We start from the raw sequence: 23093 nt of genomic DNA, 5'->3' as shown, positions 1-23093 counted from the left end.
CACAGCCTCATGCGGGGCCTGGCACTTGAAGCGTGTTTGTGAATGTGAATGAATTGGTGCCAGTGTCTAATGATACTCTGTGAAGATTATTCCATTGCCTTTCTGTGATGTAAGAAGATTTGCCCAGAAGTGTTTGCTCTATGACAGTCGTGAGGGGATAGAAATCCCCTTGCCGCACACGCTATAAATGGGTCAGTGAACTGTATCCAAGGTGCTACTCCAGATCTCCAGTACTGGGTAACAAATTGGTGTTGGTGGCATAAATTATGTCCATCCCTCTTTTGGTTTGTTCATTCACTCACTTTATTTTATATCTGCTGGTGCCAAGTCCCGTACAGACCACCAGGAAACAAAGACAAATGAGGCAAGATCCCTGCTTATGGGTCCTTGAACACAGCGATTCAGTGCAGTGCGGTAAGAGGTGTAAAAATGTCATACGAGGTGCTATGGGGTCACAGGTTAGGAGGGATTAACTCCTGGAGTCTTTGGTCTCCGTTGGAGGGTCAGGGAATGTTTTCCGGAAGAAGGACCAGTGAGGTGGCAGAGGGGAGTATGGAAGAGAAAGATTCCAGGCGAAGAGAAAGTGTGTATAATGGCAAAGGCATGCCGGGTGAATCATGTGGTGAGGTGCTATTTCCGTATTGATAACGTGCCTCCTCTCTCACTGCCCATGGTACCATCCCTGGCCAGCTTTCAGCTCTGGGTACTGCCTCTTTGCAAGCTCCTTCCCCTGCCAGGAATACCTGTGCCCTGGCTCTTGGGTAGCTCCTTCTGCTCTTTCTGGGATTGGGCATTGGGTTCAATTGCATCTCTTCCAAGTTGCCTGTCCTTCCAAGTTACCCATCTAAGTAGATTTCATCCTGTTATCTCCTACCACCTGTCGTGTTGCTTGCTTTAGCCCACTGGTCCCAATGCCAATTGCTTCGTTTACTTTGTTGTTGATGGGTCCCCTGGACTGTGAGTTCCGTAAAGGAGAGGACTAAGATTTTCTTATTCACCACTGTTGTCTGTATTGCCTTGTGCAATGCCTGGCCTGTAGGGATGAAAGATCCTTGCATATGGGTAAATGAATGAATGAAGCACTTAAAAAATGTCACTTAAAAAATGAAGCACTCTTAATATACTTGCTATTCCAGTTTATTTATTGAATTTGAAGTAATTCTTAATTAGGCATTTAGGATCTCAGTTAAGAAGTTTATTCAAGACCTTTGAAAGGTAAAAGAAAGTAGTTATTTTTGATTCTTGGAGGGATGACTTAAAAAATCTAAGCATTTTTAATTTGAATATTTAGGGATGAGAGGAATTCTACTCAGATATCTTAAGTTAAAAATAAAAGAGAAATTAATTTAAAGAAAATTGAATGAAGAGTGCTTTAAATGGACTCATTATGGTAATTTTATAAAATATACATTACACTATATTTTTATTTGTACTCAGTTCTCAGACATCTCATAATTTTGATGATTTATTCTTGTCTGTGCTGTGCCATTTTACTTTTATAATTAATGCCATTATTTAAGCCCTTTATCTCCTATAAATCAGTGACATTTTTCACACTGATAATGTTCTTTTTATTTAGCACAGTATCTGTGCAACAGATAATCTCCATCTATGGGCTCAATTTCATGCCATTTTCCTCTACTCCTTTTATCAGTTTTTATAATTCATAAAGTGGCTTCATCTCTACTACATCATATCCACACTTCTATTTTTCTTTTTCTTTAAAAAGATTTTTAATGTTTTATTTATTTTTGAGAGAGTCTCTGAGTTGTCAGCACAGAGCCTGACGTGGGGCTTGAACTCGTGAACCACAAGATCATGACCTGAGCTGAAGTTGAATGCTTAACTGAGTGAGCCACCCAGGTGCTCCCACACTCCTATTTTTCTTACATCACATTTGGCACATTTTCCGAAACATATTACCTGTGGATTATTTTTATCTTGTTGAAAACATTACACAACAAAATTTATTTTGTGTATTCTTTAGTAATGGCAGGTGGAAAATGCTATATGAAATGCCATGTTGAAAGAGAGGAAAATCTAAAGGCAGAATTGCTGTCCTCCAGATGAGAATCCGTTGTGTGTAGGTCTGTCAATACCAAGGAGTAGCCGGCAGACCTTCTAAGCCGGGAGATGGATGGTTGGCATATCCTGATCTGTTCATAGTGATATCTCTTGCTCTCTGGGCTCCTGATTCCGACCTTTTCTTCTATTTTTGAGAAAATGAGAAAAACAGAGTTGTATGTTATTCTGAAGGTAAGATTTTGGTTATCGTTATTTGTGAAGACAAGTTTTCAAATACCTGCTTGTTGGTTTCATTCCTTCGTTTGGTAAATGCATATTTCCCATCTACTGTATATACCAGGTCCTGTGCTAGTCACTAGGCATGAAAAAAATGTTTTAGTATGACCAACGTTTAAATTATTTTGGAGTAAACTGGGGAGAGGACTATGTGAAAGAAATTGTGTGTCAGCAGAGACATGTTTTGTGGTCTGTGTGGTATTTTTTTTTTTCTTTTACAGAATTGCTACTGGTGAGAAAATGATGAGGGTATTGCACTTCTGACATCGCTGCTAATGTTGTGTTTCTGTGCTTGGCCTCTTGGTGCCGCAGAGGCAAATGGCGTTTAGAGAGTCTTAATTTCACTGGAACGCTGCACCTGTTGCTGGCTATTCTTGCACATGAAATCCAGAACCTAGAGTCACTTACTTTCATTTCCTTTTCCTCCCCCCCTCTTTCTGGTGTGGAGGGGGGTCAGGTTAGTAGCTCCTGTGAAGAGTCACCAACCTTCTTCCTTCAGGGTGTGATTTTAATGCCCTTGAGAGCTGAGGCATTGAGTCCTTTCTTCCTTCTGTTGCTGGGAGACTTACATGTGAGCGGCTGCGGGGTTCCGAGGCTAGCGTTTCTGCCAGGGTTTGGGACTAGGGTGGGGAAGCCCAGGCTTTCAGCAGCTGCAGCTGCTATCTGATACTTGGAACCTTACTGCTGTTGGGAAACATCCATTTCCTCTTGGTTTCATATGACTTTTGGCTACAACTCTGAGGAAGAGAGGAAGTATTGTATAGCATCATTTACTAACTTGGAAACCTCTGGGCTCCATGTTGTTTCAGGCACTGCCCTTGGATGTCGGCGAGCTGCTTTAGAAGGCTCACGATTGGTGGAAGGAAAAGGGCTGGGAGCTGGTTCTGAGGCTATGAAAGTCCAAAGCGAAGTGGTGTTTCACTCGGTGTCACTTGGAATTCAGTTACCTCATCTTTCAAAGCAGAGTTGAGATACTGATACAGCTTAACTTGTAGGGATTTTGCAGGCATCAGTGAAAATGGAGGTGAAGAAACTTTGAAGTTCAGAGGTCCCTAAAGCTGGTGAGTTTTACTGAGCAGGTTGCATACTGATGGTCCAGTAGGGACATCAGGGCCTCCAGTGCTCTACTGAATTGGCTTCCTCCAGAAAGATATTTGAGCCCAACATTTCCAATTGAATATATTAATAAATTTTTTTAATGTTTATTCTTGAAAGAGAGAGAGAGACACAGACAGACAGACACAGAAAATGAGCCAGGGAGGGGCAGAGAGAGAGAGAGACAGAATCTGAAGCAGGCTCTAGGCTCTGAGCTGTCAGGAGAACCTGATGGAGGGCTTGAACTCCGGAACCATGAGATCATGACCTGAGCCGAAGCTGGATGCTTAACTGACCGAGCCACCCAGGCGCTCCTAACACATTTTTTAAAAAAGTTTATTTATTTTGAGAGAGAGGGCGCTCGTGTGTGTGCAACTGAGAAGGGAGGGATGGAGAGAGAATCCCAAGCAGGCCCCACGCTGTCAGTGCATAGCCCGATGTGGGGCTTGATCCCATCAACCCTGAGATCATAACCAGAGCCAAGATCAAGAGTTATAAGTTCAACCAACTGAGCCCTCCAGGCGCCCCCCCAGCATTTCCAATTTAAAACCAAGTTTGTTACGTTTGCTTTATTTATACTTTTGTAGATAGACAGATTTATTTGTGGACACTCCCCGAGGGGAGTCGTTCTTTGGAGAGTGGCGCTGCTTGTGGAATGGTACGCCGGTGATCCGGCTGCAAAGTTGGGCGTGGCCTGTGCACCATCAGGGACTGCCCTGGGATAGAGGGCCTGACTGTTTTTGCCTTATTTCTGGATCACTGTTTTCTCTTTTGTACCTTCTGGAATTGTTTCCACGTCCCACCCTCCAATCTTCCTCCCTGTTCTTTGTGACTTCTTAGAATACTTTAACAATAGGCTGCTTGTGCATTTCTTGCCTTCTGTAGCATTCACTCCCACCTTGTTTGCTCAGCCTCTGCCCTCTCCTTTCCCTTTTTACAGGCTCCAGCCTGTCTAGGGGCTTCAGCCTGATGCCCGCAGTGATAGCAGGTGCCACAGCACTCCTTTCCTTGGCACTTAGTGTTGCCTGGGAACTGGTTTTCAGTGCGCTGCATGGAACAGAGCAGGCGCTCAGTAAACCAGACAGCTTGCTGACTGGCCTTGGGCCCTGGGACCTTGTTGTTGAGTCCCATGGCTCATAAATTCTTGAGTGATAACCAGTACTTGCTTGTTCTGTTCCTCATCCAATTACCTCTTGGAAGCTATGATCTCAGCAGTCCTGGACCTGATTGAAAATAGTCCTGGTCAGTTCCTTGGCATTGTTTCTGCCTTGTTATTTTCTGGATCCTTCCTTCATGTTCTCCCCACTCTTTACCCTAAGTTGTCACCAGTAGATGCTTATGCTTCACTCACAAGTTGAGAGGTATGACCCATGGGAGTTTGGGTGGGCATGTCCATAATTAGACAGGACGATCTTTGTGTGGTATCAGCTGCAGGCAGAGTTTACAGATGACTCACACATGTTAATACCCATATCTTCTGAGGGACCAACATCCTCAGATTTGCATAAGAGCTCCAAAAAGAAGACTACTGGATTGAGATCGTCACTGCAAGTGACCGAAGGACAAAGTGTTATGAGCCACATGTCTGGATGTGTAGACTGGTGTACACTATGGGTGTGACTCAGGCTACTTTTTTCCCACTGAATGTTTTTACTGCCAACAATAAAGGATAGTCCCCATGCTTCTCTTCATCATACCTTCTCATGAAGCATGATGGTTCTAGAACCCTCTGGACAGTGGAGAAATTTTCCTCAAAATGCCAGCAGATGCACTTCAAGAAAAGTCACTTGCTGATCTTTGTTCTACAGCCCAGCAGGTTGCCAGTTCTTTTGCTTCTACTTTTAAAAATGGGTCCACCTTTATATTTCTGCCCTTCTCACCTGGCCACAGCTCTCTAGTCTCCTGGGGAGTCCCTTTATGCAGTTTTGGGGTCTTCCCTCGAGCTGCAGTTTCTCATTTCACCCCTGACATAGACCTTGCTGCATCAGGTGGCCTGCCGTGTGCGCTGTGCTCTCTGGATGCGAGAGCCGACCTGGGTTCCTCTCACTGTCCTGGCCACTGTTAACTTCGCTCTCGTTTTTTTTTTTAAGTTTCATTTATTTAAGTAGTCTCTATATCCAACTTGGGGCTCGAACTCATGACCCCAAGATTAAGGGTTACGTGCTCTTTCAGCTGAGCCAGCCAGGCACACACTCACTGTTACCGTTTGCTCTGATGTCTTCCACATCAGCTCATCTCACTTCTTTCAGCAAATGTTCTTTTCTTAAGTCCTTGCAATGTGCCAGTCGTCACTGTGCTATAAGTGATGGCAACACAAAGCTACATGAGAAATGGAAGCATTTCTTTTTCACCTGATATTTGAAAACAGTACATGTGAAACATTCGGAAAGCTCACTTCCATTTTCTTCCTTTTTGAAACAATATTTTGAAATTCCTCTTTCCTTTCAAAGCATTTGTGTTGTTTTCTTCTCCTTATTAAATAACTGTTCCTGCTCCTTAAAGAACCCGGCTAGTGACCTTCCTTTCTTCTGCAAGAGTGGATTGTTTGCTGCTGGAGTCGCCATCCCAGCGATCCCTGCCTTAAGCAGCCAGTACTGCAGGGTTCCTTCTGCTGCCCTGGCAGCGTGGACGCGGCTTCTGCAGAGTCCTGGCAAAACTCTGTGGCCATGGAGGGCTGGCCTGTTCTAACACAGATTGCTGTCGGCTACTGCAGGCCTCTCCTCAGTTGATTCCAGGCAGTCATCATCTTGTTTGGAAATAACACTGCTGGTGAGAAACCTTGCTACATGTGTGTGTACACACACACACACACACACACACACACACGTGTGAGAGGAGGGCCATCCCGGGAGGGAATCCCTCCTAGGTCCAGGTGTAGGGAGTGGATGTGTGCGCCTACCCCCTTTCCCTACAACTCTCATTTTAAGGGATTTGGTGGTACTTGTTTTACCTCTTAATCTCACTACTTCTGTGCAGGATTCCTGAGGTAATTGTAAGAAAGTTTGTCATTTAATTCCGAAATACAACTTCTAGGAATTTTTCTTTTAATCCCTCATTCCAAGTAGCTATCGTTGACTATTTGCACACTAGAAAATGAAACTAATAATACTTAATATGATTTCTTTCCTCCTTCGCTGGCATCTTCTTAAAGCCTGCATCTGAGGTCAGCCTCTGCGTGATTGGGGATAAATTCGAAGCTCTTCAATGGGGGGCATTTTGGTTTAACTCACCCTAATGCAATTTTGTTGATCATAATGTCATTCTGTTCCATTAATATACTAATATGGAAACAAAGGCATGATTTCAGATTTTATTTATATCTTCATGCTTTGGAAAAACAATCCCATGAGAAATCACTCAGCCCATTAAATACCATCCTTGATGTTACTTTTTTGGTTTGCTTATTTTTATAAAAGTTTTTCTGGCTTTTGCTCTTTGTAATTGTTTTAACCATATCAACAGTAGTGTTGTATTTTTAGATATATTATTAAAATCATGTGAAAATCCTTTTCATGTCAACATGTGGGATTTTGTTAGTAATCTTTAATGTGATTAAGAGGTAAGGTAGATTTTCCTAGCTAGAGAAAAAATGAGTTAAAAGGTCCACATTTAGAGGTTGTAATCTAAACAGTAATTACTCTGATAAAAATATGGAAGGGCTTGAATTAGATTGTGGGAATCTTAAGGGACAGAGACTATACCTTTTTTGTCTTGCTGTGTAGATGATCAGCATGGCTGGGAGTTGGCTCAGATGGTGGAGACCTTTGTAAACCTCATGAAGATGAGTGGACTTCAAATTCCCCCTTTTTCTGGCATGAGAAATCTTTAAGGATTATGAGGTTAGGGAGTTGTAGATGTTTGAGAACGGTCACTCGGGGGATCTTTGGGAATGTGAGTTGGAGTGAAGAGAGCCTAGAGGCAGAGGTGACATTGCAGGTGGCTCTACCAGGAGAGTAGACGGGGATGTGGTTGACGTGGGCGGGAGACGAATGAGGCCATTGGATTTCACAGGTAGTTCCACAGTTCCTCCTCTGCAGTTAGAGTAGTTCAAAAGAACTCTGGAAACCAAAGTGTACCTTCTTGTAATTCATTTGACAGTAAACCTGAGCTTGACCTTGAACTCATTTGGTGGTAAAATCTGACTTGAACTGCTAGGATGCTTTACCTATCCCGCCTACCATTCATGACACATACACATTTGTTGCAGAACTATTAATGTGTTTGATTAGGGGAAATGGCCCTGAATCTTGCTGGTTTTTTTTTTTTTTTTTTTTTTGTTATTGTTTTAATGTAATATATGTCCTATGTGCTCTATTAACTTTGCTCAAATGGGAAAAGTTCTGATTCGGCAAACATCTGGTTCAAGGTTTTTGGACAAGGTATTGTGAAGGTCTTTTTGACTTGTGTTTACACAGTGAGATTGATAAGGCTCACAGCTGAAATATGAGGAGAATTGTGGACGAAAAGAACACTCCTAGCCTAGAAGACTCCGTGGTTAATGATGACACCTCCTCATTAGCATGAAAAGAAACAGAGCTTTTGGAGGGATCACGAATGTTCATTAGATAGTGCATGATTTATTGAAAAGGACACATCCTGGATTTTTGAAGTGTTGCTTGCGTGCAGGATCTTGGACTGAACCACAAATCAGAAAAAGAGGACAAGTGGAGACATTTGGATATGTTCTGTAGGGGTAGTTATGTAGAGTAGTATTGCATCTGTGCTAATTCTCTGGTTTTGACATTCGTATTCTGGTTGTGTAATACGGTGACGATGTTTGGGGAAGCTAGGTGAGGAGTAGGAGAACTCTGGGTGACTCTTTTTATACCTTTTTTGGGAAATCTAAATTTGTTTCAAATTTTAAAATGTGAGAAAAAAGTTACTTGTCATACCAGGAAGTGGCAGCATCCATGCTGCTTTTAAAAAATATCTATTAGCTAGAGTGTGATTTCTTGCAGATTTGAAGTCTAAGACAGCAAGTCCAGTACAATTTCAAAGTCAGGTCTCCTCTCTCATCAATTAGTTTAAAAACTGAGCTTGTTTTTATCCTAAGAAGATTAACTTAGCATTAAAAAATGTTTATTTATTTATTTATTTTGAGAGAGAGAGAGAGAGAGAGAGCGAGCGCTAGCAAGCAGGGGAGGGGCAGAGAGAGAGGAGGGAGAGAATCCCAAGCAGGCTGTGCAGTTAGCACAGAGACTGACACGGGACTCAAGCTCATGAAATTGCGAGATCATGAGCCTAAACCAAGAGTCAGACACTTAACCGACTGAGCCACCCAGGCGCCTCTAACCTAGCATTTTTTGATCTGAGAAAAATGTTTGATTCTAGTCTAAGTGCATGTAGAAGAGTTACAAAATGAAGCCAGTAGTGTCTAGAGAGTTCGTGGGAAGTGCCGTAACTCCAGTGTTCCCTTACCCTTGCCCTCTCTGGTGGTGGATGGAGGGTGTGATTTGTTTCTAGCTTTTATCTGCATCTCTACAGGGTTAGATGTGGGTTCATTAGTTAGGAATGACCATTATAATGAGATGTTCAAAGCCAAGAGGGTTTGCAGATAACAGAAAGGGTGAAAAAAAAGTGTGCCTTTAACAGCCAGAGTCTGTCTGCTCACTTAGGCCTGAGCTGAGTCTCCCCTCCCCTGCCTGTGCTTCACTCTCTGGCTTCAACACCACCCCCTGTAATTTCAACTGATACGTTCTGTGTTTCTCTCTCCAGTCCAATCCCTTCTCTCCTTTTTGGTGAGAGTAGACCTAGGCCGGCAGCCAGTTGCTGCTGAGCTATAAAAGACCTAGTGGTATGTACAAAATTTGATTACTGCTGTCAACACCAGATTGAATAAGAAAGTGCATACCCTAGACAGATACTTGCAGCATAAATGGTCTATTGATTTCACAAGAACTCGAAATGAGGTCACCGTGTAATCTAGCAGAAAGGGTCTGTGTATGGAGTGGGTTCTGACATTACAGAACAGTTTTAAAAAGTGCCTCCCATTAGATCCTTTTAGAAGAACTTTCAGATAACTTTGATAAGCTGATTGTTGCTTCTGATTTTCTTTACCATCAAGTATTTACTGAAACTCTGATAAAGCCTTTTCACTTGTGTTTGATCAATGGTTTGCTTTTCTTGCATCGAACATACTTTAGAAGTTGTATTGGTTGATACAGACTATATTTGCCCCTGAGCTTTGATGACAGTTCCACTTAGCTTAATATGAATGTTGTAGAAATTTCCCACAATGGAAAGTTCTATTTGACATAGGAAAGTTCAGCGGCCACTTTCATAGTTAGCTGCATGCCAAGAAATAACTAGAACAATGGATTACATAGTGCAACCTTGGGACATGGAAAATTTCTTAGAAGAGGGATGAATCATATTATTAATACATGTTGTAAGGCTTGAGGCCTTATATTGGAAAATAAAGAAAAATTTGTTATTTTTTAAAGCTTATGTCATTTTTATATTTTCTTTGTCATGTTTTATGTAGGTTTTATTCTGTTTCTGTTTCTTTTTTTTTTTTAGGGATTAAGAAAATTAAAATCCTAAAATAGGATGTTTTAGGAAAGAGACAATATTGTAACATGAATTTGTTCAAGCACCATCGTCTGAATAAAACTGTAATTCCTTTGAGTTAGACTGCATTAGATTAGATAATCCCTTTGAATTAGAATAATTACTGTTCTCCCCATATCACATTTCTTTTTTACTTGAAGTATAGGTGACACAGTGTTACACTAGTTTCAGGTGTACAACATAGTGATTTGACAATTGTGTACTTTCCACGGTGCTCACTGTGGTAAGTATAGGTACCATCAGTCACCATACAAAGGTACTAGACTATTATATATACGTTGTGTTGTACTTTTCATTTCTGTGACTTGTTTATTTTATAAAATGGAAACTTTACCTCTTAATCCCCATCACCTATTTTGCCCATCACCCCACCCCTCCCACCTGGCAATCACAAGTTTATTCTTTGCATTTATGAATCTGTACCTGTTTGTTTGTTTGTTTTGTTTTTAGACTCCACATATCAATGAAATCATATGAGATTTACCTTTCTATGTCTGATTTATTTCACTTAGCACAATACTCTCTAGGATAACAACATGTCTGTTGTTGTGAATGGCAAGATTTCATTCTTTTTTATGACTAATATTTTACACACACACACACACACACACACACTGCTATATACCACAGCTTCTTTATCCCTTCATTTATCAAGGGACCCTTAGATTGCTTCCATATTTGGCTATTGTAAATACTGTTGTGATAAGCATAGAGGGCGTACATATCTTTTCATCCAATATCACATTTCTAAGAGGGAAGGGGAAAATATTGCTAGTGTCTATATCTTGACTTCTCCCTCTTGGCTACCTTCAAAATTTGTGAGAGTCTCAATCTTAAATCACATCTGGTCTAAAATCTCTTCCTGTAAATAATTATGGCTATTCAGAAGGCTGCTTTAGTTGAACCTCTTTGTATTGAAGAAGACGACACATATAGAAAGACAGAATGGGGGAAAAAAGACAGAAGGAAAGAAATGATTTGTGAATGATTGAAATATCATATTTACATTGAGAATTTCATCTTCTCTTAAGTTTTCTTAAGCAGCCCTTTAGTAGAGAAAGAAGGGTCAACCGCTTTAGCAGTGTCTTACTGGAGATCTAATTCAAAAATCAGTAGTTATTTAGCTGGTATGAACCTGTATAGCTATACCAATTAAACACTTCTGAAATTTTTTCATGTCTTTGGAAACTAGCTACTCCTAAAGCTGGACACCTTTAAGATCTTGTTTCAGCTCAGTAGCCACTATCCATTTTGATTAAATGGTCCCCATGCCTTACTGGTTGTTCTGTATTTTGAGTCTTGAGCCCAGTCTAGAAGAATGGAGACATTTTTGGGATACTGATAAAATTAGGCTTTGCTAACCACCTGGGAAATGCATGTTAAATCACAATGAGATGTTCATATCCACTAAGATAATAAGAAGACGTAATGAGACATGTTAGTGAATATGTGGATAAATTGTAACCTTCTTACCCTGCTGATGGGAATGTAAGATGGTGTGGCCACTTTTGAAAACTATCTGAGAGTTCTTCCAGAGGTTAACCATAGAGTTGCTATATAACCCAGCAGTCCTATAGAGAGATGAAAACATATGTGAACATAAAAACGTGTTCCTGAATCCTCATAGCGGCATTATCCATATTAGCCAAAGATTAACATAACCTAAATGTCCATCAGCTGATGAGTGAATAAATAAAATGTGGGGTACTTATGCAATGGAATATTATTCAATTGTAAAAAGAAGTGAAGTGCTGAGTTTGAAAACATTATATTAAGTCAAAGAAGCTTGTAACAGAAGACCACCTATTCCAAAGTTTTATTTATATAAGATGCCTGGGAAAAGCAAACCTATAGAGACCTGAAAGTAGGTTTTCATAGTTACCTAGGGCTGGTGGGTAGGGGAGAAAATGTAGAGAGACTGCTTTTTGGGGTGATAAAAGTGTCCTGAAATTGTGGTGATGGATGCATAACTCTGTGAATATACTAATAATCCTTGAATTCTACACTTTAAATGGCTTCATTACATACTATGTGAATTATATCTCAATAGAAGCTCTTACAAAAAAGAATTGGGCTTCGGGGCGCCTGGGTGGCTTAGTCGGTTAAGCGTCCGACTTTCGCTTAGGTCATGATCTCACGGTTCGTGGGTTCGAGCCCCGCGTCGGGCTCTGTGCTGACTGCCAGATCAGAGCCTGGAGCCTGTTTCAGAGTCTTTCTCCCTCTCTCTCTGGCCCTCCCCTGCTCACGCTGTCTCTATCTCTCCTAGAAATAAAAAAAAATAAAAAAAAAAAAAAAGAATTGGGCTTGACTCTGTGACGTAATCCATACCACTGTGCTTTTTGCTGTCTCCTCACAACAATTTGAGGAAATAGGTGGGGGCACTACTCCCATTTTACAGATTTGAAGATTGTATTAGAGAGTATTTTGCCAGAGTCACACAGCCTGTAATCTAGGAAACACACAGAGATTGGAGCAAGTCCTGGTAAGTTTCTTTTTATCATATCTCAGCCCGTAGCACGAAGAGAGATGGATTTTAATTGAAGCTCGTGTGTATCCTGATAAGGTACATATTCTATGAAATATGAAAATCTTGCTTATAAGTACAAAGTTTCTGTTGCGAAGCAGGAGAGACACAATAGGAAAAAAAACAGAGTAAGGTACTCTGGGTAATGATTTTCCTGGCTTGTCGTATGTGTGTGGATAACATGTGCACAGCAAGAGAGCACATACACAAAATAGGCTGGAAAATATGAGTCAAATGTTTTACTTCTTATTTTATAATTCTGTGTGGGTAAACTTCTTTTTTTTTTTCTGTCATAGTAATGTGTAAGAAATTAAGAAGATATCCTTTTGTTTCATTTCTCCAAGGTATATATGCATATTGAAGTAAAATAACAAGTCCAGTTTATTCTTTGAAGTGTGGTTAATATGTAACCAAACTCTTCAGCCCAGTTGTTCGCCGGGGCAAATGCCTCTATTTATATACGTAGTGGGTAAGGAGGTGGGTGGAGGTGTTCCTTACCAGCCAACACTGTCAAAACAGGAAGCAAAGTTATAATCTCTTTGTAGTACATTAGAAACATTCAAAGGCTCCAAGTTGTGCCAATGAAAAAAAACAACAACACAACAACAACAACAACAACAATAAGAAACGGCCTAAGGAGTTTTCACTCGCTGCTAAATGTAACTTCCTGTCTGGTATTTAGGGGAGGGCTGGGTTAGGTTTAGTCAGATCCTCTCATGGGAAAAATAAAAGCCACCCCAAAACAGGACATCCCAGTGTGCAGTTCGCAGGCTGCTTTTGTGGTCCACTTCCTCTGCATCTTTTTCCTCGTCATTTAAGCAACTGTAGGTGATGAGCGGCCCGGCAGCCACCACGTTTCGGTGGAAAAAGTGCCGACTTGACTTGCCAGGAGCTCGCCAGGTCTGCAGGCAAGTAGCAGGTAAGTCTGTCGACTGGCATGACTCCCAGCCCGTGAAGTTTTGAAAAGGGGGTTTTGAACAAGGGCAGACACTTGTTAAGTAACAGAGCTGCTGAAGGCAGGGCAGGACCTGGCTGGTGCTGGGAACACGCCGGTTTGTGCTTCCTGATGCCACATCTGTCTAGACTCCAAATAGTGGAGACCCACCCTGTCTGCTCTATCCTTCTTTTCAGAATGTGACAATTTGCCATTTATTGGCTTCTTTGGAAAAAGCACTCCAAGGTCCATAAATTTGTTGTGACAGATGTGTTTCAGTTTGCCTCTTTGTGTTTTCAAAGTAGCTTATGATGTGTTGACTCTTTACTGTCATATAAAGTTTCCTATGTGCCATTGAATAGTGACAGAGCTCATCCCGTGGTGTTTTGATTTACTGTACTGGCTAAAAAGATACTTTATTGTTTTTTTTTTACGTTTATTTATTTATTTGGAGGAGGCAAGCGCGAGTGCATGAGTAGGGGAGAAGCAGAGAGAGAAAATCCCAAGTAGGCTCTGTGCTGACAGTGCAGAGAGGTCAGTGATGTGGGGCTTGAACCCATGAACCATGGTATCACGACCTGAGCTGAAATCCGGAGTCAGGGACTTAACTGACTGAGGCACCCAGGTGTTCTGATACTTTACTTTTTAAAATATGTAGTTCGGAACAGATAAGGACACGAATAGACATTTGTACTTTGTGGGGACTGTAAGTGAAGAGATTTTCGTTTCCATACAGTGTTGTCGAGATGAAACACAGATGCAGAGCTTCACAATGGATGTGGTCGGGCACATTTCTCACTGGAATTTATTTCCAGAGAGATCTAGTTTTTCTGATTAGGTCAGATGTTTGTGTCTTACTTAATGTATGTATTTGTGTACTGGTCATATAAGCTTTCTGAGTAAAAAAAAAAATACATCAAAAAACAACTCAATATGCTGTTTGACCTCATGGATCATGCTTGAGTGTTGTCGTTGTGGGAAAAACTTTTAGGCTGGCTAGAATTTTTACACTATGTGTTTCTCTCCTTTGGAATTACTCTTTACCTCTTGTTTTTTATCCTAATTCCATATGAATGAGGTGGTAAATACTTGGAGGCATGTTCTCTGTGGAGTGGATCTAAACTAAAATGATCGGTGCAGCCCATATTTTCTTAGTCAATTTGGTTTCTTGGCCAAGTGTAATATTAGGAGATTTGTGGGCTATAATTCATTTCTTTGGCTATTTCCTTTCTCTCTTATTTAAAGAACAATATGCTCTCAACAGAAAATTAAAATCCTGCTCAAGGACCAGAATTAAAATACCATGTATAGGAAAGCATTGCAGCACTGTGGCCTTTCAAAGATCTTTTTGGACTCTGATTTAATCCTTTTGCTGGCGTTAATAGTTGCTACAGTCTGTTTGTGTGCATGTTACTGTCTTGCTATAAAGGGTCTCAAGTAACTATGGTGGTGAAATCAAAAGACATAATAGGAATACAAACAGATCTTTAAATAGTAAGGACATTTTAAAACAAGTACACGGGAGCTTTAAATATGAATTCTGGCCCATTTACATAGCATTCTGCCCCACCTTCTGACCAGTCCAGAGGCTTTTGGAAAATACAAATCATTAAAAAAAAATATTTCAGGGCATGTTCTTTTAATAAAAATAGGAAACCAATGTGCACATGATTTCAAATTTCACAAAGGCCTAGACTCTCATTGGCTTTTGGTGAACTGAATATTTCCTTCTTTCTGCTGGGTAGATCTCTAGCGATCTTATTAGAAATAAAGATAGAAAAAATACATTTTTTTAATGGATGTTATCTTTCATTGCAACACATGGCCTTTTCTGCCTTTCAGAGCATCTCCATAATAGATGGAACTTTGGGATGAATCCTTTATTTACAGATCTCAAGTAAGGTGAAATAAATGAAACCACAGTGTTTTACATTAAACTTTTGACAATACAGAGTTGATATGCAAATGACCGTTGCAGAATCTAAAGGGAATAGTGAAAACAAGCTATAAAATGGTGTGAATTTGAGATACATATTTGCTCAAAATTAGCCATTCAGTGTTATTTTTGAAATTGCCGACCCTTTGCTCTGTGTGGAACTCCAGTGTCTTTGGCTCCCAGCTACCCACTGAGATACAACAGGGAAAAATAGTAAGTTGAAATCCGAATCCCTATCTATCTATCTTATCTATCTATCTATCTATCTATCTATCTATCTGTCTGTCATCTATCTTTCTTTGATACAGAATCTTTTTATTTTAAAATATTAACCCTAGGGTGCCTGGGTGGCTCATTTAGTTGAGCATCCAACTCTTGGTTTTGGACCAGGTCATGATCTCATGGTTCATGAGTTCAAGACTCACATCAGGCTCTGCACTGGCAGCATAGAGCCTGCTTGGGATTCTCTCTCTTTCTTTCTCTCTTTCTGCCCCCCCCCCCAAATAAACTTAAAAAAATATTAACCCTATACTTTTGTGAAATAATTCCTTTTCTTTTCCTAATCTTGATGCCTATGTACAAATGATGACCTGTTAAGAATAATCTAATTGAGGGAGACCAAAGTTAAAAAATTCTTGAAAATGGGGTGCCTGGGTGGCTAGGTTGGTTAAGTGTCTGGCTTTAGATCTCGGCTCAGGTCATGATCTTATGGGCGACAGATTGAGCCTCGAGTCAGGCCAGCTTTGTGCCAAGTGTGGAGCCGGCTTGGGACTCTGTCTCCCTCTCTGCCCGTTCCCCACTCATGTTTTCTCTCCCTCCCTCCCCCCCCCAATAAAATAAATAAACTTAAAAAAGTCTTGATAATGTGGAATAAGAAATTACTTGGTGCCATTCTAGGATTTGTAGGCACCACTAATGCACAGATGATTTATGTCTAGAAATTGCCCTGCTCAGGAAGCCACTGCTGGGAGGAAGCTTTTCTTGCTGTCCTTCCTGCTTGCTTGTTGGCTGAGAGGACTCCATGTCAGCCGTTTCCTTTTTAAATGGGTTAGTGAAAATATCCTCAACCCTGACTCCACAGTAGAATCATCAAAGTGTTGAAGCTTCACTGCCAGAGATTCTGATTTAAGCAGACTAACACCTTGACTTGGTAGCTTTTCGCAAAGTCTCTCAGTGATTCTGCTGTAGATTCAAGGTAGAGAAGCACAAAGGGCTGTAACTTGTTCCTGACTAGACTGAAAGCTCAGTAAAGAGAACCAGGACCCTGTCACCATTTTACCCAGCACCTAACTGTGTGCCTGGCATTCAGGAAAGGCTAATGTCTGCTTGTGGGATCAGTGAATCAATTCCTCTGAGCAACAGGAAGTCTGGAAGAAGGTTGGATCTCTTCGTTTCCGGTCAGTGTCAATGTAGGACCATATGTTATCTTAGACTGTGGCTCTTTTGAGTATCAGCTGTCATCTGGAAGAAGCTCCTGGAAGAGATCATAGGGGAACAGGCACATTGAGCAGCCCTCTCAGAAGAGACAAGCCTCCTAGTTGGTGGCATCTTCATGAAGCAAGGCAGGTTGAGAACTTTGGAATAAGAATTTTATCAGGGGCTGGGGTGTATGTGTATGTGAGTGCAGAGGTGGGGCTGGTTGGGGACACTACCACGAGCTTCTCTGGAGGGAACTGTGTAAGGATTGGTTTGAGAGGCAGGAGTGTGCTTATCTTTGCCAGATATTATGGGCTTCCTGACCTATCAGCTGACTGTATCAGAATAAAGGAACATAGACTTTGGAGTAGTCAGAATGCAGTGAGGCTTGTCTGGGAAGATTTCTCAGGGCTTGTGAATTTTTAGCTGATCTTAACATTTACAAAGAAAATTCAGTGGTGATTAGGAGGGCCAGGTGGAATATAATTTGCAGAGGTGAGCGAGAAAACTGTTAAATTTGGAGAAGAAGCGTAGACAGAATGACTTGTTTGAAGCAAAACAATTTGGGGAGGAAATGAGATGTGTGATTTAAAATGACACTGAACTTCTGAGGTGGGTCTCCCAGCCAGTGGGATTTCCCAGGGGGTGTTTTAAAGCACCTTGTAAACTATGGTAACGTTCAAGGTAAATAAAAAGACTACGTTATGTAAAAATCTGATAGTGGGCTTTGCCTTCTTCCTAGAGTCTAGGAATAGGAAATCAAATATTACATTCACTATGGTACTTAAAATCTATTTAAGGGGTGCCTGGGTGACTTAGTCAGTTGAATGTCCGACTCTTGGTTTCTGCTTAGGTCATGATCTCATGGTTATGAGATCGAACCCTGCATCAAGCATGAAGTCTGCTTGGGATTCTCTCTCTCTTCCTTTCTCTCTGCCTCTCCCCCACTCAAGCACATGCTCTCTGTCTCAAAAATATTTAAAAAGCATATATATATATATCTATCTATAGCTACATCTATCTCTATCTATCATCTATCTATCAATAATCTATGTATGTATGTATGTATGTATGTATCTTTAAGCTCAACCTGTGCACCCTGTTATCCTTTTGGTTGTGTTTTTCCTTGACATTACTTGAAAGGTATGCTCATGACATGGATCCTGGATTCATTTTGTGTTATAGTTGGGTTCTTTGACCCTAACTTAGGGAGCACCAGGTGCTTCCTATTCTAACCATTTGCAAAGTTGGGATTTTGTTGGAGGACCATTGAAAGGACTGGTAGGAGCAATAGATAGGATCTGGGTACAGTGACTCGCTTGGTCCTGCCCCAATATTTTGACCTTGATTTGAACAGTTCGGTGAACAGGCAACTCAAGTAGTTTTTTCCCACTGAACTAGAACTTTCATTGTTCTGCAGAGGAAGATGAGTCATAGCCTAGTTTTACCATTGTGTCAAAGTGAAATTTTAGTCTAGGACTAAAGGAACACAGGTCAAACTTTCTGTCTGAACCAGAGGATTGAAACTTGGGTTGTGAGCTGGGCAAAAATAAGTTGGTTTCCCTGTGAGGGTGGTTGTTGAGTTAGAGAGATATTTTATTGTAAGAAATTTGTGACCATAACCTCATTTTTAATAATGTATTTAAATATCTTTAAAAAATACCTTAAGTAATAAGCTTCCTTCTTAAAAAATCCAGTGTGTAATAAACATTATACAGAGTAGAAAATTATCATTCCATCTCCCCTTCCAACCATTGTTAATAGTTTTGTTTGTCCGGCCATACCTTTTCCTATGAATATACAAATGTGCAGCTTTGTATCTAGGTTTTCACAAGCATGATTTTTCTTTTTGAATCAAGTCAGAACCATTCTGTGGTGGTAGCATCCCATTAAAAAAATTATTAGGAATAATGACCTGTGTACATAGATCTTAGTTCATTTGAGTAATTGCTTGGGGCAGGTAAGTGTTTTCTGGTAAGTTGCTATCCATGAAGTGTAGAGAGATAAAAAGTAGTATATAAATGTTTGAAGTTGCCTTTTTTTTTTTTTGTGAAATTGAACTTCTCTGCATATGTTTAATGGCTCTTTGAAAAAATTCCTCAATAAATTGCCTTTTCATACATTGCCCCTTGCCTCTTTTTCTGTTGTCTGGATCTCTCGGATAGAGGTTTGAGTCTTTGGATTTGGATTTTGTATTTTTTCTTTTTCTTTTGACTGGTGTGGCCGCTATCATCATCCTGGACTATGCCGAGGCTGGTGATTATTTAGGTAATCTCACTATTTTATTACATTTTTCTATAGCCATAAATTACTCTCATAGGGATGGTAAGTCCCAGAGGTATTCATAGAATAACCATTTCCCATGCAATTTGTAGACCATGATACCCTTAATGGGCAGAGGCTGTGAAGTTAGACTTACGGTTGAATCCCAGCCACCCTGCATCCTGGGTCCCAGTTTCCTTGCTTGCAAAATGGTAATAAAGGTACTGTTGTGCGTCTTTAAAGACTCATACATAAAGTGTGTATGTAAAATCTCTTGCACATTCCTTGGCAAATTGCAGGAAGGATTGTAGTAAATGGCGGCTGTATTTGTTAGTAGAGCCTTTTAAGTTAATCCAGGAAAAATGAATACAGCTTAGATGTGAAATAAAGATATTAGTTTAAATGAGGCCCCTTGTGCATCATCGTACTGAAAATTGATCAGTTTGTCCTAATCCTTCAATCTAGATCTGTTAGTAATTTTTCACGTCAAAGCCTCAAGGCTGTAATTCTATGCTGGACTCCTTTAACCGCAGACCCAGTACGTGGCAAGAAGTACAGAACTATACATGACAGCAAATGGCCTGCAGTTGCTTGGAGAATATCTTTGTGGCAAGGTGCCCGAAATGTTTTGCTGGTTTCAAAGTTCACTTTCATTTATTCAGAAAGGTTTTTATTGTTTGCAAGCAAGCAAGACAAGCAAAGGAAAAGGGCACACAGGCTCCCATATGGTTCTGTGCTGTACGACCTATTTGCCTTTTGGTGCCTTATATAAAAAGCTTTATTTAGTCTGCAGAGAGGACTGTTTCTCCAAATAGAGGAGAACCATCATAATGGTCTGGAAACATGATAGATTTCATTTTAATGCCACTGATCCAGATACTGTGAGAGGCTGGAATGCGCAGAGACTGTGAGATAGGCATCTCGCACAAATTCTTCCAGGTCACTCCCGTACCATCAATGGAGATACCTTATCAAATAGCAATCCTCTTGGCCCTCTGAGATTCAGTTCCTCCTTTCACAGCAGCATTGACCTTTTCCTCCTGGCCTAGCTAGCCGCTGGCTAGGAACCTGCTGCCAGAGTGAGTCTCCTGGCTTTGACCCGACCTGTTTTCTTGTTCTACTCCTGGATCCCGTGCCTTTAGCTTCTGCTTTAGCTGACTCCCTTTCTGGTGTTAGTAGCTCCTAGATTGTGTTGGACAGAAGAGAGTTATTTTCCCAGCAGACTCACTTTTTCTTTAGATAACTCTAAGCTACCCATGCAATCTAGTATCTGGCCATACTCTGAGAACTGTTTACTTAGTTGTTAATAAATATTTAGTGGCTGACTCTGATTAACTAGTGTTACAGTTGGAGAAGGAAAAGCATAGTGTGTGTGTGTGTGTGTGTGTGTGTGTGTGTGTGTGTGTGTAGCAGCGATTTATGGGACATTTGAAAATAGAGAAAGACATCATGAAAAGAAAATACTTATGATATTTTATGTCTGCCCATGCACATTCTTTAAGACAACTATTCTATCTTTGCTCATATGCATTTAAAAATTATGGTTGGGGTGCCTGGGTGGCTCAGGATGCTGGACTTCTGTCTCTTGACTTCTCGGCTCAGGACGTGATCTTGTGTTTTGTGGGTTCAAGCCCCACATTGGGTTTTGTGCTGATAGCATGGAGCCTGCTTGGGATTCTTTGTCCTTTTCTCTCTGCCCCTCCCCTGCTCACTTGTGTGTGCATTCTCTCTCTCAAAATAATAAATAAACATTTAAAAAAGTCACGGTCGATTCATGGTGATGGATTCTAAGCTGGGAGGTTATGGATATTTTGCAAGTAGGTTGAGAAAACAGTTCTCAAGCTCCACTGGATTTTTCTTATCTATCCACCTCCTTCCTACCTATTTTTTCTGCAGTTACAAGGAGGCTGTTTTGTTTTGTGATGAGAAGTTATTTTGTGGTTCAACAAACTGTGTACTAATATGAAACAAAAGTCTCTAAGGTTGCATTCTGTGTATTCACTGAATTTGTTGCTGGACCTGATGATGCAAAATTTGTCAGAATAATAAAACCTAAATGAAAATAAATGGCACTGAAGGCGTACCTACCTCTTGATACTGAAATAAAGAATTGGCATTTACTTCCCGTTACTTGGAAGCCTCTAGCAAGTAATGTGTGCCTGGTGTTTTATGATGAACAATTCTTATCAAAGTGGGTTTGTATTAGGAAGAAAGTAAGCATCGATTTCTCTATAATTTTCTAAAATTTCTCATCTGTTCATATTTCTTAAATCAAGTGATATGTAGTGCTTACTTTTCTGTTAACCTCAAGTAAGCCACACATCTAAAAATTAGAAGGGAGAAAAAAAAAGGAGCCCCAAATAAAAGATTCAGAGAACGTTTATTGAGATTTGCTGTTTTTTGGGTCCTGTTGTAGTTACTGGGGGTTTTTAAATCTAGTTCTAAACTTAATGATTCTCCTCACTGGTAGCCCAGGACCTCTGCAGATACACTGCCGACTGTACAGAGATGACAATGGACATTTGTTCCTTGGAGTATGCAGTCAGGGACATCTGTGAAGCACATTAGGCCCTCTGTTAGTGACAGTTTTCTTAATTCACATTTAGGTATTGAGTTTCTAGACATAGGACAGTAAATCAGAAGGGGAGTGGGCTCAAGTGCTGCTAAATATCAGTACATTGACAATAGTGAGATGTGCTGATTATATCTACAGCAGACAAAAAAAAAAAATACAGAGCAGTGCAAAGTGGCCTCAAAGCCTAGCTGCTTGGGTCAATGGTGCTAGATTTTGCAACTCATATTGGTGAAAAACCATTAACATGTGAGAAAGCTTTTCCCATGAAATGGCTACACGATTGGGGGAGGCACTCTCTGGTTTTCTGGGCTAGAAACCCCAGGCTCTAGAATCCTGTTTGCATATTTTATCAGATCCTACTGAATGAGCACAAAGCCCCTTTCTCTGGCCCTGGAGTGGCCTGCTGGTTAGGCTCATGGATACTGCTGGTTTGCAGCTGCTGGGGTTGGTACTTTGTGGCCAGCATTCAGTGACTTTCGGAAGCTCTGTGAATGTTCTCGGTAGTGTGCCGTCCCTGTGATAGGCAGGCTGCGTCCCCAAGGTTTATTCTGCTCTTAAATGATCAACAGTTCACTTCTTTTCCAGGAATTCCTTCCTGATCTTCACCTACAGGTTGGGTGCCCCTCTCTGCTCCCACACCTTTTCTCCTGGGTTCAAATTCAGTAATTCCTAGACGTGTTCATCTGTCACAACATTTATGATCAGTGTTTTTGGAAGTGTGGCCTGGCCTCTCTCTTACAGGGTGTGGCCTGGAAACCTGTGTTTTAATAATCTCTCCAAGCAGTCACTGTGCATGCTTGAGAACCTGAGCTTTAGACTGTGACCTTGAAAACGCGCCCTATGCTGCTTTGTATTTGAATTCTCAGACCTACCCCAGCTCCTGGCACATTTTTGTGGCTCAGACATTTTTTGTTATTATTGTTGTTCAGTGAATGAGATAGAATTCCACTGAGAAACATATGGAAAGCAGGTTCACATGTGGAATCCAGCAGCACAGTCAAAGCCAAATGATTCTCAACTGTTTTTCTTGATTGTTTTGTAAATCCACAGAAATGTGAAACTGAAAATGTACTATGGATATACCAGAATTAGCTTTTCTCTTCTTGCTCAAGAAAATATCCTGTATGTGATTGTTTTTATTTTTACCTTGTTGGAAATAAACTTTTATTTTAGGCTAGCTTTATATTGATAGTAATGTGAATGCAAAGGTGTGGAGAGTTCCTATACACCCTTCACCCAGTTTCTTCTTCCTTCCCTGACTGACATCTTACGTTACTATGCTGCATTCACTGTCACAATTAATGGACCAATATGGATCCATTACCAGGTTGTTAGTAATATCATTTTCTTAGGTAGGCTTCACACCCAGCACGTAGCCAAATGTGGGCTGGAACTCACAACCCTGAGATCCAGACCTGAGCTGAGATCAAGAATAGGATGCTTAACTGACTGAGCCACTTAGGCATCCCATAGTAATATC

The 23093-nt window shown here is 40.8% G+C and overlaps 1 protein-coding gene across 3 annotated transcripts in view; it reads left to right on the top strand.

Annotated features, from left to right (window-relative positions):
- UTRN (utrophin) overlaps positions 1 to 23093 on the top strand; it is a 563065-nt gene that overhangs the window by 94788 nt on the left and 445184 nt on the right. For 2 of the 3 annotated variants that reach the window (XM_077776105.1, XM_077776103.1), the window contains exon 1: positions 13314 to 13409. The exons of the other annotated variant lie outside the window; for it this stretch is intronic. In XM_077776105.1, the coding sequence (XP_077632231.1) occupies positions 13322 to 13409 (88 nt within the window). In that variant the 5' untranslated portion in view covers positions 13314 to 13321. Of the gene's footprint in view, positions 1 to 13313; positions 13410 to 23093 lie in introns of those variants that run through there. 3 annotated transcript variants of the gene reach the window in all.

This window comes from Crocuta crocuta, unplaced genomic scaffold (genome assembly GCF_008692635.1).
Source record: "Crocuta crocuta isolate KB4526 unplaced genomic scaffold, BGI_CrCroc_1.0 scaffold25, whole genome shotgun sequence".
Taxonomy (NCBI): Eukaryota; Metazoa; Chordata; class Mammalia; order Carnivora; family Hyaenidae; genus Crocuta; species Crocuta crocuta.
This window is presented reverse-complemented; position numbering and strand designations above follow the sequence as displayed.